The sequence below is a fragment of the Erythrolamprus reginae genome, chromosome 2 (assembly GCF_031021105.1).
Source record: "Erythrolamprus reginae isolate rEryReg1 chromosome 2, rEryReg1.hap1, whole genome shotgun sequence".
NCBI classification, from domain to species: Eukaryota; Metazoa; Chordata; class Lepidosauria; order Squamata; family Dipsadidae; genus Erythrolamprus; species Erythrolamprus reginae.
Window position 1 is genome coordinate 233,764,386 of NC_091951.1, and position 16,913 is coordinate 233,781,298.

Consider the following 16,913-nt stretch of genomic DNA (forward strand, 5'->3'; position numbering starts at 1 on the left):
AAACTGTAAACAGTAAGGATGAAAAAAAGATTTGATTACTTAAAAGATTCCCAGTTATGTTCAACAACTGGATTCTAGTTGCATTTGGTTTTTATGCTACTTAGAATTTACAAAAGGCCTATATTGTTTTATGCTGAAGTGTAATGATAAAGGAAAGCAATCACATAAAGGTGGGATTGCAATGCTATGCACTCATTTAGGTAAAGGGTGGGTTCTAACTTACCTCGTTGCCATTCGCTTCCTCCTGCGCCATGTGGGCGTGTGCGCGCAAAGCGCAGGGGCCCAAAATTTGCAAAATATATTTTTTTTAAAGCCAAAAACAAGATGGCGGCTCATGCGCAGTGCCGGAAACTTGGCTTCTGCGGAAAGCAATAGACATCACAATCTCTGGAACGTTTTAATTTTTTTTAATTGTACTAAGCTACAGTAATTCATCTGTTTTGTCCATGGTCTTGTAATAGGTCTGTATTGTTCTTCACACCCACCCACCCCGGAACTTTAATCCCAGAGAGTAGAAAGTAGGGAACTCAGTCTCGGAAAAGTTCTGGTTTCTCTTGGATTTTGAGATACCGTAAATTGCAAGATACACACGAAAGGGGAGAATTTTGTTAATCAGTAATAGAAGATTCTCTCCCCTCTCCCGCCCACTCTCAATTAATAAAGATCAGAAACTATATTGCAAACAAGGACCAGGCACTATTCAAAGATGTCTCCGTGGTCATGTGGCCGGCATGACTAAACACCAGAGGCACACCGTTACCTTCCCACGAAAAGTGGTTCCACGTTCAGCTTCGGGAGACAGCTGGGAAGCCGTGCGGCTGTTTTAAAAGGTGACAGCCGGGCTGGGGGGCTTCCCAGCAACCTCCCGAACCGAACCCGGGGTTCAGAAAATTTTTGCCTCTTCTTACGAACTTTGTTCGAGTTACGAACCGGCATTCGGGAGGCTTCTGGGAATCCCTGCCGCCCGGCTATCACCTTTTAAAACAGCCGCGCGGCTTCCCAGCAGTCTCCCAACGCCGGTTCGTAACTCGAAAAAAGTTCGTAAGAAGAGGCAAAATTTTTCTGAACCCCGGGTTCGGTTCGGGATGTTGCTGGGAAGCCCCCCAGCCCGGCTGTCACCTTTTAAAACAGCCGCGCGGCTTCCCAGCTGTCTCTTGAAGCCGAACGCGGAAGTTCGGCTTTGGCGTTCGGCTTCAGGAGACAGCTGGGAAGCCGCGTGGCTGTTTTAAAAGATGACAGCCGGCCTGGGGGGCTTCCCAGCACCCCCCCGAACGCCGAACCCGGGTTCGGGGGGGAGCTGGGAAGCCCCCCAGGCCAGCTGTCACCTTTTAAAACAGCCGCGCGGCTTCCCAGCAGTCGCCGAAAGCCGGTTTTTTGTGTGTGTATGTGGGGGGGGGGTTCGTTGCACGGATTAATTGACTTTACATTGTTTCCTATGGAAACAATGTTTCGTCTTACGAACCTTTCGTCTTACGAACCTCCTCCTTGCACCAAATAAGTGCGTATCATGAGGTATTACAGTATTTGATTCCATACATTTAGCTTACTGTAATGTGATTTGTTTGCTTTGGGCTGATCTTTATTCTTGCACTTTTGCCAACTAGCTGTGTTTGTACAAATTATTCAGATTTTGATTCTTATTATTTACAAGTCAATAGCTCGGGTGTTTTCAACAAAAGACTTACACCCTCAACAAAGCAAATGTTTTAATCCTGATTCTACAGTTATCAGCATAACTTTCTTTCAAAGTAATCAGAAATTGTTGGCATTTCTGAGAATTACAGGTGGGCCTCAACTTACCACAATTGAACCCAAAATTTATGTTGCTAAATGAGAAATTTGTCATAAATTTACAGTGACCATATCTGTCCTTTATTAAAAAGGGCAATCTTTTACTTTTTTAAAAAAAACCCTGTCCTTTAGATTTTTTTAAAAATTAATTCTTATTTTGGGTTTTGCTATTTCATTTTTGTTCATACTACAGAGTTATAAACACAAAGAATTAAATGTTTGTATTCTTATGAACCTCTTTCAGATTTATCCCTTTTGGGGATTATACTTTATTTTTTTCCAAGGGGGGAGCGTGCAAGACCGGCGGCAATGGAGCGAGACTACGCGCTTCATTGCTGCTGCCGGAATAGTGTTTCCACCCATTCTGGGTCCTGCCCATCCCTACGTAGCGGTCTCTTGGAGTTCCGCATTCCCTGCAGGCTTTTCACAGCCACCTACCAACTCACCTCTGGAGGTGCCTGGAACTGGTTCTTTGTCATTCCGTTTGAAGAAATCATATAGAACTGTGATGTCAAACCTTTTTTCCCTTTGGTGCCGATAGTGCTATTGCACCTGTGTGAGTGCCCACACCCATAATTCAATGCCTGGAGAGTTCAGAAATTGCCTTGCCTGCCCCCCTGGAGGCCCTCTGGAGGCCCATTTCCCAACTTCTTCTGGGCCCGGTAGGCCCGTTTGTCACCCTCCCCAGGTTCCAGATTCTTCCCCGGAGCCTGGGGAGGGCAATTTTGCCCTACCCGATTCCCCTCCGAAGCTTTCCGGAAGCCAAAAATGTCCTCCCAGAGCCTCTGTATGGGGCAAAAATCAGCTGGCCGATGCGTGCCTGTGTGCTAGAGCTGAGCTAGGGTAAGGGCTCGTGTGCCAGCAGATATGACTCCGTGTGCCACCTGTGCCATATGTTCACCATCATTGGTATAGAATGTTTGAAATGAGATAATACAGCTTTTATCCCTGACATGAGGAAATATTTTTTTTAAAAAACTCTGTAAAATTGGTAGCTGTTTAGATGTTCTTTAAGAATTACTACTTCAGTAGCTTTTGTATTATGTACATTTGTATGTTTGTGTGTTTGTGTATGATCTCAGAACAGCAAACTAGATGTGCTTGGAAATATACTTTTTTCCATCTGTTTGCCAATCAGATATTTAACAATTGCTACTAATCCATTTGAACACTTTTAATTATTCAATTTTTTTTAGTTTTTTATTACAATGTTTATAAACTCTTAGTTCTCTTTGTAATTCGTAGAACTATTTTTTTAATGGTAATTTCATTTAAGATTACAATTTACAACAAAGCAACAATTTACAAAGTAGTGTATCTGTAGAGGAAGAAACTCTTAAAGTTAATTTCTGGGTGCATTGTTCAAAATATTTTTGGTATGTGCAATGTTAAAATATTTTGCTTCATTCTATATTTATAATTTGAGTGTGAGTGATTTTTTATAATTGTAATATTTCATCTATTTTCCTTTAATGCTCAAATTTTAGGCTTTTTTATTTTTTATTTTTTAAATAATTCAAAATTATATTTTCCTACAAGAATGGGTCTTTATAATTAACTCCAAAATGTTATTTCAAATTTATCTGAACCCATAGCCATTTGAAACTTTTTAAAATAAAAAATTTAATTTCTCTTTTGCTATTTATTCCTTAATTTTTGTCCTTAATAACTTCCTTCGGTAAGGACTGAAGGAAACTCCTTGAGTTCTGTAAAACATATTGATTCAAAGATTCCTAACAACTGAAAAACTCTTTACAGGGACTTTTCAAAAGTGATTAAATAGAAAGTACATATTGTTTCAAAGGTGCTGTCTCTGGTTTGATCAAGATGGTAATTCCCTCATCTCCCTGAGCTCTAAACTCGCAGATCATTGGAGTGGCCAACTGTTCAAGACCAGCAGTGGAGACCAGCAGGACTTTCATCTTCCTTTTGTAAGTGGCTTGTTTATTGTTTTCTGTACTTATGTTATTCTTATTTAAGTAGTAAGTGCACAAAATCATTACCTTTTTATATATATCTGTGGAACCTCGTGGGATGGCCCAGGCAAGTCTGAAGACAATATAGGGCTCGGTTCCTGTTTGATAATTGGTGACTCCAACTCTTCAGAGAAGTCCCCCATTTCCCTTGAAGTAGAAATTATCTCTAAGCTTTTAGATTACATAAATATTGTCGTGTGTTTTCCCACAAAATCCCACCATTCCCAGGGTTTAAGGAGAAGGGGGAGGTGGTCACCTGGGGGCAGAAGAGCGAGGAGTCCTGAGAAGGTCTTCTTCTTCGCTTGTACAGCAAAAAATAACCTGTACTCTTTTCCAAATTCTCTATGAAGAAAAATAGACATGGCAGAAGACTTGGGAAGCATGAAATTCTCCCCTACTGCCAGATTCTTCGCATTTGAGATAGCCACACTTACCCTGCACCACTTTCTTTCTGCCATCGTGAAAGGTGGTAGTCTATTCAAAAGAGAACTCCTCAGCCAAAGGAAGCCTAAAAGGACATTAACTTGGTTTAGACAAGGTTCCAATCACTCCCATTAAAAATCAAATTGCCCCCCTGTGGGGTGTGGCCCCCCCGTGATGATGCGGTTAAAAAGTTAATAAAAAATTATTTTTTTATTGTTCTGAGTGCTCCTCTGGACTACCTAGGTTTGATTTGCCTCTGGGGACCCCACTTGGTAATCAATCACATGACTTGCCACGCCCACCCCGTCAGATGACCTTCAAACCATTCCCATCCGGTCACATGACATCTCATCACATGGCTGGCAAGCCACTATGGTAGGTAAGGCACTCCCATCCGGTAGCATGAGCTTTAAGCCAGTCCCAAGTCACATGATAATCAATCCACTCCCACCTGGTCACATGGCCAGCAAGCCACTCCTACCAGTCACATGACCATCAAGCCCCACCCACAAAATAAGCCAGTAAAAATTTTGGCTGCCCTATATTGGTGGTGTCCCACCATGCCCAGGGTTTAAGGAGAAGGGGGAGGTGGTACCTGGGAGCAGAAGAACGAGGAGTCCTGGGAAGGTCTTCTTCTTCGCTTGCACAGCAAAAAAATATCTGCAATCTTTTCCAAATTCTCTGTGAAGAAAAAAAGACATGGCAGAAGAGTTGGGAAGCATGAACTTTCTCCCCTACTGCCAGTTTCTTCGCATTTGAGATAGCCACACTTACCCTAAACCACTTTCTCACTGCCATCGTGAAAGGTAGCAGTCTAGAGACTTCACCCAGTGAGAATGGGCAGCTAAGCTCCGGGTAGTGGCTTTTCAGGGCAACTGTCAACATCCAGGTAAACAATGGTCATTATCTATGCCTACACAAGGAGGGCAGCTCACCTGGGTCTAAGGGTGGCTGGTGGCTGACTCTTTTGGTGACATTTGGCCTCTATGTTTTCTGTGGGTAGTTGTCTGTTCATGAACAACAGAGAAGCACCATCATTGTGGCACAAAGCACAGAGGGAATCATGGCATCCTATGGCAGAAGTGACTTTTAGTCCAACTCTCTCCCTCCACTTATTTTATGAGTTATGGTGGCTGCATACCCCTACCTCTATGGTTACATGACGACATTTGGATGCTCGGCCATTGCCTTACATTTGTCACTGTTTGCAGCATTCTGGAATCCATGTGATGCCTCTATTTAGGACTGCAACAACTTACAAGGACCACTCTTACCGATAATGTGACTTCACATTAGAGAAATGCTGTACTGAAATATCTTCCAAATAAATTTTGAAGCATTCACTGCCCTAATAAATATAGACATTTCTTCTTTCTTTAGGAATGGGTTTGATAGTAGCAAATATATTCTATTTTAAATTTCCAAATATACCCTAGGAACAAAATAAAAACAAAAACAGACATCCAGTTCAAAATAACCAGTTTCACAACTTGTACAAAGTCAGAAACAATGAAATATTAAACCACATGCTTCATGGAAACCCAACTATTTCTTACTTTCTTTTAAATCCAAGTTTGCATTTTTAGTTCTAAAATATTAATTGTTTTATATAACTATATTTTTTCCCTTCCTGCAATGGGAGAATTCAAAATATTGGAAATTGGATTGGGTAGACCTAGGACAAGTAGTCATTAGGGTTAATTTAGAGTTCATTTAGTGACTGTTGAAAGTTACAATGGCACTGAAAAAAGGACCAACCCTGACAAGATGGAGTGGCTGTGGGTTTTGCCTCCCAAGGACAATTCCATCAGTCTGTCCATTACCCTGGGGGGGGGGGGATTATTGACCCTCTCAGAGATGGTTCGCAACTTGGGTGTCCTCCTTGATCCACAGCTCACATTAGAGAACCATCTTTCAGCTGTGGCGAGGAGGGCGTTTGCCCAGGTTCGCCTGGTGCACCAGTTGCGGCCCTATTTGGACAGGGAGTCATTGCTCACAATCACCCATGCCCTCATCACCTCGAGGTTCGACTACTGCAATGCTCTCTACATGGGGCTATCTTTGAAAAGTGTTCGGAAACTTCAGATCGTGCAGAATGCGGCCGCGAGAGCAGTCGTGGACTTCCCTAGGTATGCCCATGTTTCATCAATACACCACCGCTTGCACTGACTGCCGACCAGTTTCCGGTCACAATTCAAAGTGTTGGTTATGATCTATAAAGCCTTACATGGCATCAGAGCAGACTACCTCTGGGACCGCCTTCTGCTGCACGAATCGCAGCGGCCAATTTTTCCCCACAGAGTTGGCGTTCTCCGGGTCCCATCGACTAAGCAATGCCGTCTGGCAGGACCCAGGGGAAGAGCCTTCTCTGTGGCGGCCCCAGTCCTCTGGAATCAACTCCCCCCGGAGATCAGGACTGCCCCCACCCTCCTTGCCTTTCCCCTCAGCTATTATGATTTATGTATGGTTTATGTGGGTTGCATGGTTGTTGTTTTATTATAAGGGGTTTAAATACTGTTTTTAATATTGGATTTGTACTCTGTATATTGCATGTTGTGATCTGCTCCGAGTCTTTGGAGAGGGGCGCCATACAATTCTCCATGATAATTGGAGTCAGACTTCAGGTAGGGTTTTCCTTGTCCAATCACATTGAGGACTGATATACATATCCGCCTACGATGTAATATCTCCAGTTTGTCACTCAGTCCGTCATGAGGGAGGTCGTGGAATTCCTATCTGACTGCTGATTAATAGGTAGAAAAGAAAATTTAACACTACAAGAGTTTCTTCTGCTGTTATCTCATCAAAATTTACTGTATTTTTAACTTGGCTGCAATATTTTACCTCTGTAACCGGACCGCTTGTCACATACTGTATTTCTCAAAGTCAGCTCAGGACAGTAATCCAGCCATGCTGATCACAAAGGGCTTGCCCGATCATTTTATACTATCTTCTAGCTGGTATTTGTTTTTCTGCTCTACAAGGTGATTACAAGAGCTTGCTACAGTCACCAGATTTTAAATTTCCTGCTCTTGTCCACCATATTACAGGCGCTGGGGCTTGCAGCCGTGCCAAAAAAACCCTCCAAAAAACAAAAACAATGGCTTCAGACTGTGTTATCCAGCCTGTCAGCAGATTCCCTCACTTACTGGGCTGAGGAGAGTCTCTACGGCGGATTCACAGGAGATTTCCCAGCAGCCGATGCCATGCAAGGAGAACAAAACAAAACAACAACAAAAGCAAAGGCATCACATTTTGAGTGGAAGGCTTCTTTGCCTGTTGTCACCCAGAGTGGGAGAGTGGAGTGACAAAAAGCGTGAATGAGTGCACAAGCCCATAGATCCCTGTAAGCTGAGTTATGCGCCATAGCGCGCTTAGCTGCAGCTGTCAGCGCGCATTTTTTTTAACCCTGCCCAGGAGCCAATCACCTACTTTTTGCAAAAGCCTACATTTGGCGATTGGCTCCTGGGCCAGGTTCAAAAACTGAAAGACGCAGCTAAGTGCGCCATGGCTAAGTGCGTGTGGGGGGGCTCGAGCCATCCCCTTAACGCCACTTCACCTCGCCAAGTGTCCTGGGGGCGGGGGCTCGAGTCATCCCCTTAACGTCGCTTCGCCTCGCCGCGCCGAGTGTCCTTATTTTTTTTTAACCTTTAAGGGGTTAAAACCATCAAGTACTGCATTCCTAGAAAGGGGAGAGAACGGGAGGATCACCGAGTATCTTCTGGGCGCTTCCGAGAGTCGCAGCAGCAGCTGGTGGGTGAGTTGAGGACGGGTCGGAGGAGCGGCTGGAAGCAAGAAAGGGTGCTTGATTTCCTCCGCAGCCAGGAAGCAGAGAAGCAACCAGAATATAGAAAAATACATTGGCGGTCCTATAGTCGAACCCCCTCCTCGAGCATGAGAACTTAGAGCTGGCGAAGGTTTTTCTTATTTTAAATGTTCCGGGCGGGCTGGCAGGGGATGGGGAGCGCACGTGCCCGATATTGAAAATCCCCTTCACCTGCCTCTGATGTGAGAAAAACGGAGAGAGAACGAGAGAGAGTGAGAGCAACAGACAGAGTAAAATAGAGAGAAAGTAAGAATAAGAGAGAGAGAGAAAGAGGGGGAGAGAAAGAGAGATAGCAAGAGAGAGAGAACAAGAGAGGGAAAGAGTGAGAGAGAGTAAGAGAGAGTAAGAAAGAAAAAGAGAGATGAGAGAGGAAAGAAAAGAGTGAGAGAGGAAGAAAGAAAGAGATGAGAGAGGAAGGAAGAGTGAGGAAGGAAGAGAGAGAGAGATGAGAGAGGAAGGAAAAGAGAGAGGAAGAAAGAAAGAGAGATGAGAGAGGAAGGAAGAGAGTGAGAGTGAGGAAGAAAGAAAGAGAGATGAGAGAGGAAGTGAAAAGTCAGGACTCCGGTAGCTTAAATCAGAACTGGTTTATTCATAACGAGGTAAAATACAAGCAGTGGAACGGTAGTCATCCGAATGAATGCAATGGCTAGTCCGTTGCCCTATTCATACGCTTAAAAACGGCGGGCTTTTTCAACTGACAACAATTTAACTTTCGCGGCTATTTTCCGAATAGCCGCGTCTTTAACCAATCACCGAATTTCTGTGAATATTTTTAAACAAACACAACACCCCTCCCTCTTTAGATGAGATCATGATTACGTGTTAATCCACGTCACGTAGTCCTGCAAGCGGATTGGTGGCTTTACAGTTCTCTGGGACCTGCGCAGTTCATTTTGCTGGGAGCTGCTTGCCTGGACGGCCGGCTCCGTTGCTCCGCTAAAGCTAATCTCTGACGGGCCTGGTTGCGTTGATGCATTTTGATCTCCGCCGGCCGCCAGGGGCATCAGGCAGCCTTCGCTGGAGTCTCGAAGTGGTTCTGGTAAGTCCTGTATTGGTTTTTCTATAGTAGGCAAAATGTCTGAGTTAGATTTAATTATTTTGCGTAGTTGATCGATGTGCCGATGCCAACTACGCCCATCAGTTAATAGTATAATATATGTTTTAAACCCGGTTTTCTCTAATACAGTTCCTTCTTTCCACTTATCATTTGAATCATAGTCTTTGGCGTAAATTAAATCCCCGATATTAAACTGTCTCTCATTTTGTAGTTTAATTTCTTTTTGGTCGTTTTGGTAATTAGGGTGAATTCTGTCTAGTTTGGAGCGGAGATTCCGGCCCATTAAAAGTTCCGCCGGGCTTTTGTTTGTGGACGCTGATGGTGTTATGTGCTGAATGGTTAGAAATTCGTCGATTTGTTGTTGCCAATCTCCTAATGGTGCTTTGTTTAATGCTTCTTTTGTGGTTCTAACCATTCGTTCTGCTTGTCCATTCGCTTGGGGAAAGTGAGGAGGGGTGAGCACATGTTTTATGCCCTGGTCCGAAAAAAATAGTTCCATTTGACGGGCTGTTAGCTGAGGCCCGTTGTCAGAAACCACAATATCTGGGATGCCATGTGTGGCAAACATTTTCCTTAGTGCTTTTATGGTTGCACTAGTAGTTTTAGATGCCATGAGTTCAACTTCCAACCATTTGGAGTATGCATCCACAACTAGTAGAAAGGATTGGCCCCTGATTGGTCCCGCAAAGTCAATATGTATTCTAGACCAGGGCCCTCTTGGTGTTGGCCACTCAGATGGTGTGGCTTTTGGTGGGTTGGGTCTTGTTCTCTGGCAGGGTGCACAACCACCAACCCATGCATCTATGTCCTTATCCAACCCAGGCCACCATAAATGACTTCTAGCAATAGTTTTCATTTTGACTATTCCTGGGTGACCTATATGCAATAACTGCAATGCTTGTTTTTGTAAGGATTTGGGAATAACAACCCTGTCTCCCCATAATATACAATCTTTTAACACATTTAATTCAAGCTGTCTGTTCTTAAAGGGTTGATATTGGTTTGAATACTGTTCATTTGGCCAACCTTTTAATATCCATTGTTTAATATTTTTTAAAATTGGGTCTATTTGTGTCTGATTGGCTATGTCTATTGCTGTTAATAACTGTTGTTTACTAGTTTCTATTAATAAAATACTTGACGCAGGGGCAGGATCACTGACCAATTCTGTTTGGGGGCACCTGCTTAATGCATCGGCATTTCCAATATCCTTCCCCCCCCTGTGGATTAAAGTATAATTGTAAGCGGCTAGGAAAATAGCCCATCTAATCATGCGAGGGGAAAGAAAGGCGGGAGTTTGTTTGTTTCCCGCCAAAATACCTAAAAGAGGTTTATGGTCTGTAATGAGGGTGAAGGAGCGGCCACATAAATAATAATGAAATCGTTTAACTCCAGCTACAAGGGCTAACGCCTCTTTGTCGAGTTGGGAATAATTTCTTTCAGCTGAAGAGAGAGTTTTAGAGTAATAGGCTATTGGGGCTTCCGTGCCGTCTGGGAAGGTATGGCTGAGGACAGCTCCTATGCCGAATGGAGAGGCATCGCAAGTCAGGGATAAGGGCAGGGTTACATTATATTGTACTAAAACACTGTTGGATGAAAGTAAATTTTTTACTGCGGTAAAAGCGGCTTGTTCTTTTTGTCCCCACGTCCAGGCAGAGTCTTTCTTTAGAAGGTTATGGAGCGGTTCTGCCACCGTCGCTTTCTGTTTAAGAAAGACGGAATAAAAGTTAAGGAGTCCCAGGAATGCTTGTAAATCTGTCTTGTTTGAAGGAGTGGGAGCATTTCTTATAGCATCAACTTTGTCGTTTGTGGGGTGAATTCCGAATTTGTCTATGGTGAAGCCTAAAAATTCTACTTTGGGAACTGCCCAGGAACATTTGTCCGCTTTTAAATGGAGTCCTGTTTCTTTAAATTTAGTTAAAACGCGCCTAATTCTCTCCCACAATTCTGATTTGGATGTGGCCGATATTAATACGTCGTCAAAATATGGGACGACCCCCGGAATATTATTTAAAATTCGTTCCATGAGACCCTGAAAAATGCCGGGGGCGGTGGAGACTCCAAACTGGAGTCGGGTGCATTTAAAGGCACCTCTGTGCGTTACAATGGTCTGGGCTTCAGATGTGTCTTGATCAACGGGGAGCTGCTGATATGCCTGGGCCAGGTCCAATTTCGCGAAAATGGACCCATTTCCTAATGTGTGCAGGAGCTGTTGCACAACTGGGATTGGGTAGGCATTATGCTGTAAGGCTTTATTTATTGTTGCTTTATAATCTGCGCAAATTCTAATAGATCCATCCGGTTTAACAGGGGTTACGATTGGAGTTTCCCATTTAGCATGATCAGTGGGAATCAAGATGCCCTGAGCTATTAATTTATCTAATTGTTCATCCACTTTAGGCAAAAGCGGGATGGGAATTCTGCAGGGCTTTAGACGGATGGGAGAAATGTTTGGGTCCAGATTAAATGAAATGGGGCTGCCTGTATATTTACCCAGTGTACTAGAAAAAACTTCGGAAAACTCTTTCACTAAATCAGTTGGGTCAAAAGAGTCACAAACATTGTTAAACCCTGAGATTTCAATGCCTAGGGGTTGCAACCATCTAAGTCCCAATAGTGTGTGTTTAGGACCGTCAATGAGCGGTAAAAACCCTTGAAATTTCTTAAACGCAATAGGCACATTTAAACATCCTACTACTGGAATCTTATGTCCCTGAAAATCACTCAAGCCCGGTTCCCACGGTTCTAAGTCAGTCACTTTTACATGAGGTAAATATAATTTAAGTTTTTCCCAAGGCATTATGGAATGTCTGGAGCCAGTGTCCAATTCCATTTCGCAGGGGCGGCCGTTGAGGAAAAGAGAAACAAATAGTTTGTTTTCCGCAGTGGGGAAATTGAAGTTTACAGAAGAATGGCAGTTACCTCGTTGGTTCGAAGAGTTAGAGTTGTCAGCCGGGCGGGAAACGTTGCGTGAAAACGGCGGTCGTCGATTCCTTGGTGGAAAGTAGGGTCGCTGGTTTTGTGGGTTTGCTGGAGTTGGGTTGGCGGCGCGGCAGACTTCAGCGATGTGGCCGCGGCACTGGCAACGGCAACAATAGGCATCCTTGAAGTGGCAGCGAAAACGTGGGTGATTTCCGTTGCAGCCGGCGCATCTGTCTGAACGGGGTGTCTCTCTGGCGTCGTGGTCGGGAGCTCTTCGGATTTGGAGGCAGGTGTCATCTGGAGTAGTGGATTCCGAGTGTTTCTCATCTGGAGGGCAGGCGAGCCAAGTGGATTCATCGGGGATGTGATGAACGGTTGGGGTTGCGCGTTTAATCTCGGCAACAGATGTTTCAGATACCTCGGAGGCTTTTGCTGCCTTGAGAATGTCTTGGAGGGAGGCAGCCTCATCTACTAAGTATTTCTTCTGTAGCGTGATATTAGTGAGTCCGAAAATAAGGCGGTCAATCAACTGTTCCTCCGGATCCTTGTATTTGCATTTTGGAAGGAGTGCGCGCAGGCGAGTAATGAAGTCGTTGGTAGATTCTCCGTCTGCTTGCCGCATTTGTGCAAATTGGTGGCGGTATACACGGACAGGAGTTGTCGGCTGGTAATGCGCGGCGAGTTTTGCTTGTAGGGCTGACCAGGCAATGGTTTCCAGAGTGTCTGGGTCAACGAGGGTAGAGGCCAAGCTGTAGACTTCTGTGCCGCAATAGGCGAGGAATATGGCTTTCTTCCTCTCATCATCGGCGTCATGTAGATTGCTGGCTTTGAGGAAAAATGTGAATTTGGACATGTAAGAGGTCCAGGCTTCTGTCTCGGAGTTGAATACTGGCGGCGGTGGAGCCATGGCCGAGTTCATGGCTGCGTTCGCGGGTGTTCGACCTCCTCGTCGCCACTGAAAAGTCAGGACTCCGGTAGCTTAAATCAGAACTGGTTTATTCATAACGAGGTAAAATACAAGCAGTGGAACGGTAGTCATCCGAATGAATGCAACGGCTAGTCCGTTGCCCTATTTATACGCTTAAAAACGGCGGGCTTTTTCAACTGACAACAATTTAACTTTCGCGGCAATTTTCCGAATAGCCGCATCTTAACCAATCACCGAATTTCTGTGAATATTTTTAAACAAACACAACAGGAAGGAAGAGTGGAACAAAGAAACAGAGAGAGAGATGAGAGAGGAAGGAAGAGAGAGAGAGAGAGGAAGAAAGAGAGAGAGATGAGAGAGGAAGGAAGAGAGTGAGAGGAAGAAAGAGAGAGATGAGAGAGGAAGGAAGAGAGTGAGAGGAAGAAAGAGAGAGAGAGATGAGAGAGGAAGGAAGAGAGTGAGAGAGAGGAAGAAAGAAAGAGAGTGAGAGAGAGGAAGAAATAAAGAGGTTCTTTTAATAAAAAAGAAGGGATTTATTTATTTATTTATTTATTTATTTTTCTATGCCGCCCAGTCCCGAAGGGACTGCTGCTCAGACACTATACTTTTCCGCCCACACCGAAAAAAAATTAGAGGGAACACTGCACAAGCCTGACAATAATGTGGAAAAGTGGTCATCTTTACCACCTCACTTTTCCTCAACTTCAACAAGCAAGGTGAGTCAGCTTTGGATTATGAGAGTGTGTCTCTAATTAACACAAATGTTTGGTGGGAGGCAGGTTTTAAAGCCCCAGCTCAGCAAGTGCCCCCACTCAGGTGGCTTCAGCCTTTGGATCCAATAATCCACCTATGGCAACTGCTTCACAGTTACTACTGCTAGTTAGTAATATAACAGCCTTGCCTACTACACCTGGCATTCAGGTAGGGCAACAACCAAGGACTGTCCAAACAGCCCAGGCACCAATATTGGATCCTAACAATATTCAAAATATTATTGCCCAATACTATACAACAGTGTATGGCTGCTTTTCAGCAAATGGCTGTTTTTCCACTCTACATGGTGATTACCGGAGCTTGCTCTAGTCACCCACAAAACCAGGCCCAGCCTCTGCTGAACCAGCCTTCTTTGCAACACAAATCTTTGGAGGATTAGAGGATCATAATTATTCAGCTACCTCAGATAATGAGAGCCAAGCCTCAGCAATGGAAGAGGCAGAGGATGAGGCCCTCTCTCCTGATGAAGCTTTACCAATAGAGCAGCCTACTCCTGCAGGCCTTTTCCCACCAGCCTTATTTAAATCACTTCTCCAGAAGGCCTCTGGCCTGGCCACGCCTCCTATCACAGGAACTGGAAACAAAGCTTCTACTTCCCATTCCATATATTGCTGAACAAGTCCAGACAGTGGCCCTTATTCCAGCTCCTCAGCTGTTCATTGATAACATTCAGAAGCAGTTCACTCTTCCTGTGGCAGACTCAATACCTCCAACTTTTGACAAGAAGCATTTCAATGTAGCTCTTGAGCTAGCAAACTTGCTCAAGCCCCTAACTTATCACCTACAGTTAACAACAATGGCAAAAAAACCATAGTAAAATGGGGCAAAACTCACTTAACAAATGTCTCAGGTAAGAACTGAAAGTTTGGGTTCAATTCTGGTCATAGGTTGAGAACCACCTCTATAACTCATATTAGCTTTCCTAGGGCTAAGATTCCAGGCTTTCCCTCCCGTCTGTCCTTCCACTCCCAGCTCCCAAATTTCCAACTTCTCTTCCAGCCAACAATATAAACAGGAAGGAGGACCCCTGTGTTATTGATTGATGGTTATAAGAGCCAATCAGCATTCACTGAATTTGTGGGTAATAGGAAATGGCCTTTCCCAACACAAGGCCTCCAAATCAGGCCTGAGATGAGAGATGTTGAGATGTGGTCCATGCTGTTTGTCCTCCTGTAATTCCCCCCAGGATGAGACAGCCAGTGTTTTCAATGGTTTGCATCAGGGGTAGGTTCCAACTTCCCTCGCTGCTGGTTCGCATGGGTGCGCTTCGTGGGAGGGCCAGTTCTTTGTGGGCACACATGCACAGTAAGAAAAAAATCCCCTCCCCCCCAAAACCCCAAAGCCAAAAAAAAAAAGATGGCCTCCATATGCACAGTACAGGAACTTGGCTTCTGCACATGCTCAGGAGGAAAAACATTTTTGAAATGTGGTGGGAATTCCTTTTTATTTTTAAAGATGGTGGTGCCCATGGACCGGCACTGACCAATCCGATTTTGTGACATTATCATGACGGCACCAGTGGGTGGCTACCGGTTCTTGTGAGCCAGTACGAACTGGGAGAAACTCACCTCTGGTTTGTACACTTTTTGCAGTGAAGAGAGACACAGAAACACAAAAGCCCATAATTAACTATGAGTAGGTTTATGATGGCAATAAAATACCAAGGCAAAAAAAAGCAAGGCAACAGGAAGGAATGATTACGCCAGATATTTCCATTTGGGAGCAAATTTTATTTATTTAGACTGGTCTATATCATATACATGGCATATACATGGATATTCTAATTTTTCAAGTTTCACCTGCAGCATCACATGATGCTAGATTAGTTAGACCAGCTGGACATGCAAATCCAGATTCTCAATACAAAGTTATGGACTTTCTTAACTTAATTTTGATTTTTCATATTATATGGGCTTAGAAGTCAAAATCTTTTAAAAATCAGTTTCTGTGGAAATTTGATGGGCTTAAAAGACTATACATTTCATTAGGAGTTTAACAGATGTGGCTGCTCCATCTTATTCTTATTTATCTGAAAGGTCTAGCTTAACATTTGTTTTAAATTATTATAGATGTATAGACATTTGGTCCTACCTCAACGCATTGTTTTAAACCAGGAGTCTCAAATTCAATTTACCTGGGGGCCGCTGGAGGTAGAGGCTGGGTGAGGCTGGGCCACATCAGGTTTTCCCCCCAAAAAGCTCTTACAAAAACATTCCAATGTTATCAAATGTCTTTATTTTTTCATCTTGTTTTATGTTAAAAAATAAAAATAAATTAACAAATTCATACAAAAAATAAAAATAAATCAGTAATAAATAAATTAAATGAAAATGATAACAACATGATAACAAAATGATAATAACAACAACAACAACAACAATAATACAGCACATATAGAAGACTGAAGAAGCCACATATATTGTAATTGCTGACTAGAGAAATGTAATTAGTATTATTGAGATTCAAATGTCTGTATTAATAGTTCTTTAATACTTAACTTTCTGAACATGAATGGAACATTGAACATGAACTGTTTTGAACGTGGCTTCTTCTCCCTACTTCTTGCTGCTAGAGATCTGGCAGCTCTTACTCTTGCATAACTAAGCCACATTTGGTTTAAGGGAGGAAGCAGTTGAGACCCTCCATAGGGCTTGAAGATGCTCACCAGTAAGTCTGGACCTGTACTTGGATTTGTTAAATGAGAAGCTGGAGGCCGAGGAAGGTTAACAGCTCTTTATTGGCAATCAGGAACAGTTGAAGTGACCAGCTCGCAGGTAGGAAGTGACTGCTGGCTACCGGCTAAAGCCGCGCCTTATATACCTTGCTGGCGTGGGGAAAACAGCCGTGAGTTCATCTTTTTAAAACTTTCGCGCCAAGGTTTCCCTTGGCCGTGACTTAAGCCAATCAGCGGTTACCTTTATTTAAAAATACAAACATAATACACTTTCCCCCATAGGTTGAACAAACTCAATCATTTAGATATGTGATGTAGTCTTGTAGCCTGATTGGTGGCTTGCCGACTCGCACAGACCTGCGCAGTTCAGTTTGCAGGGAATTGTCCTCCTGGTCGGCTGGGTCCTGTGCTGCTCCGTCCTGGTAAAGATTGTCTTGCCCTATGGACGTAGAAGTGGTCTTTCCAACGCCAGCCGCCTGGGTTCCAGGGCAGCCACCGCTGGATGCCAGAAGAGGATGCGGTGAGTAGTCTGGTTGGTTTTG

General features: G+C 43.8%; 1 protein-coding gene across 1 annotated transcript in view; it reads right to left on the reverse strand.

The window, feature by feature from the left end:
* Positions 1 to 12,848, reverse strand: part of LOC139159534 (uncharacterized) — a 38,524-nt gene extending 25,676 nt beyond the window's left edge. The window contains exons 1-2 of the mRNA XM_070736846.1: positions 11,996 to 12,848; positions 4,786 to 4,871 (exon numbers count right to left, since the gene is read on the reverse strand). Coding sequence (XP_070592947.1) covers positions 4,786 to 4,871; positions 11,996 to 12,848 — 939 coding nt within the window. The remainder of the gene's footprint in view (positions 1 to 4,785; positions 4,872 to 11,995) is intronic.
* Between the last annotated feature and the right edge of the window lie 4,065 nt (positions 12,849 to 16,913).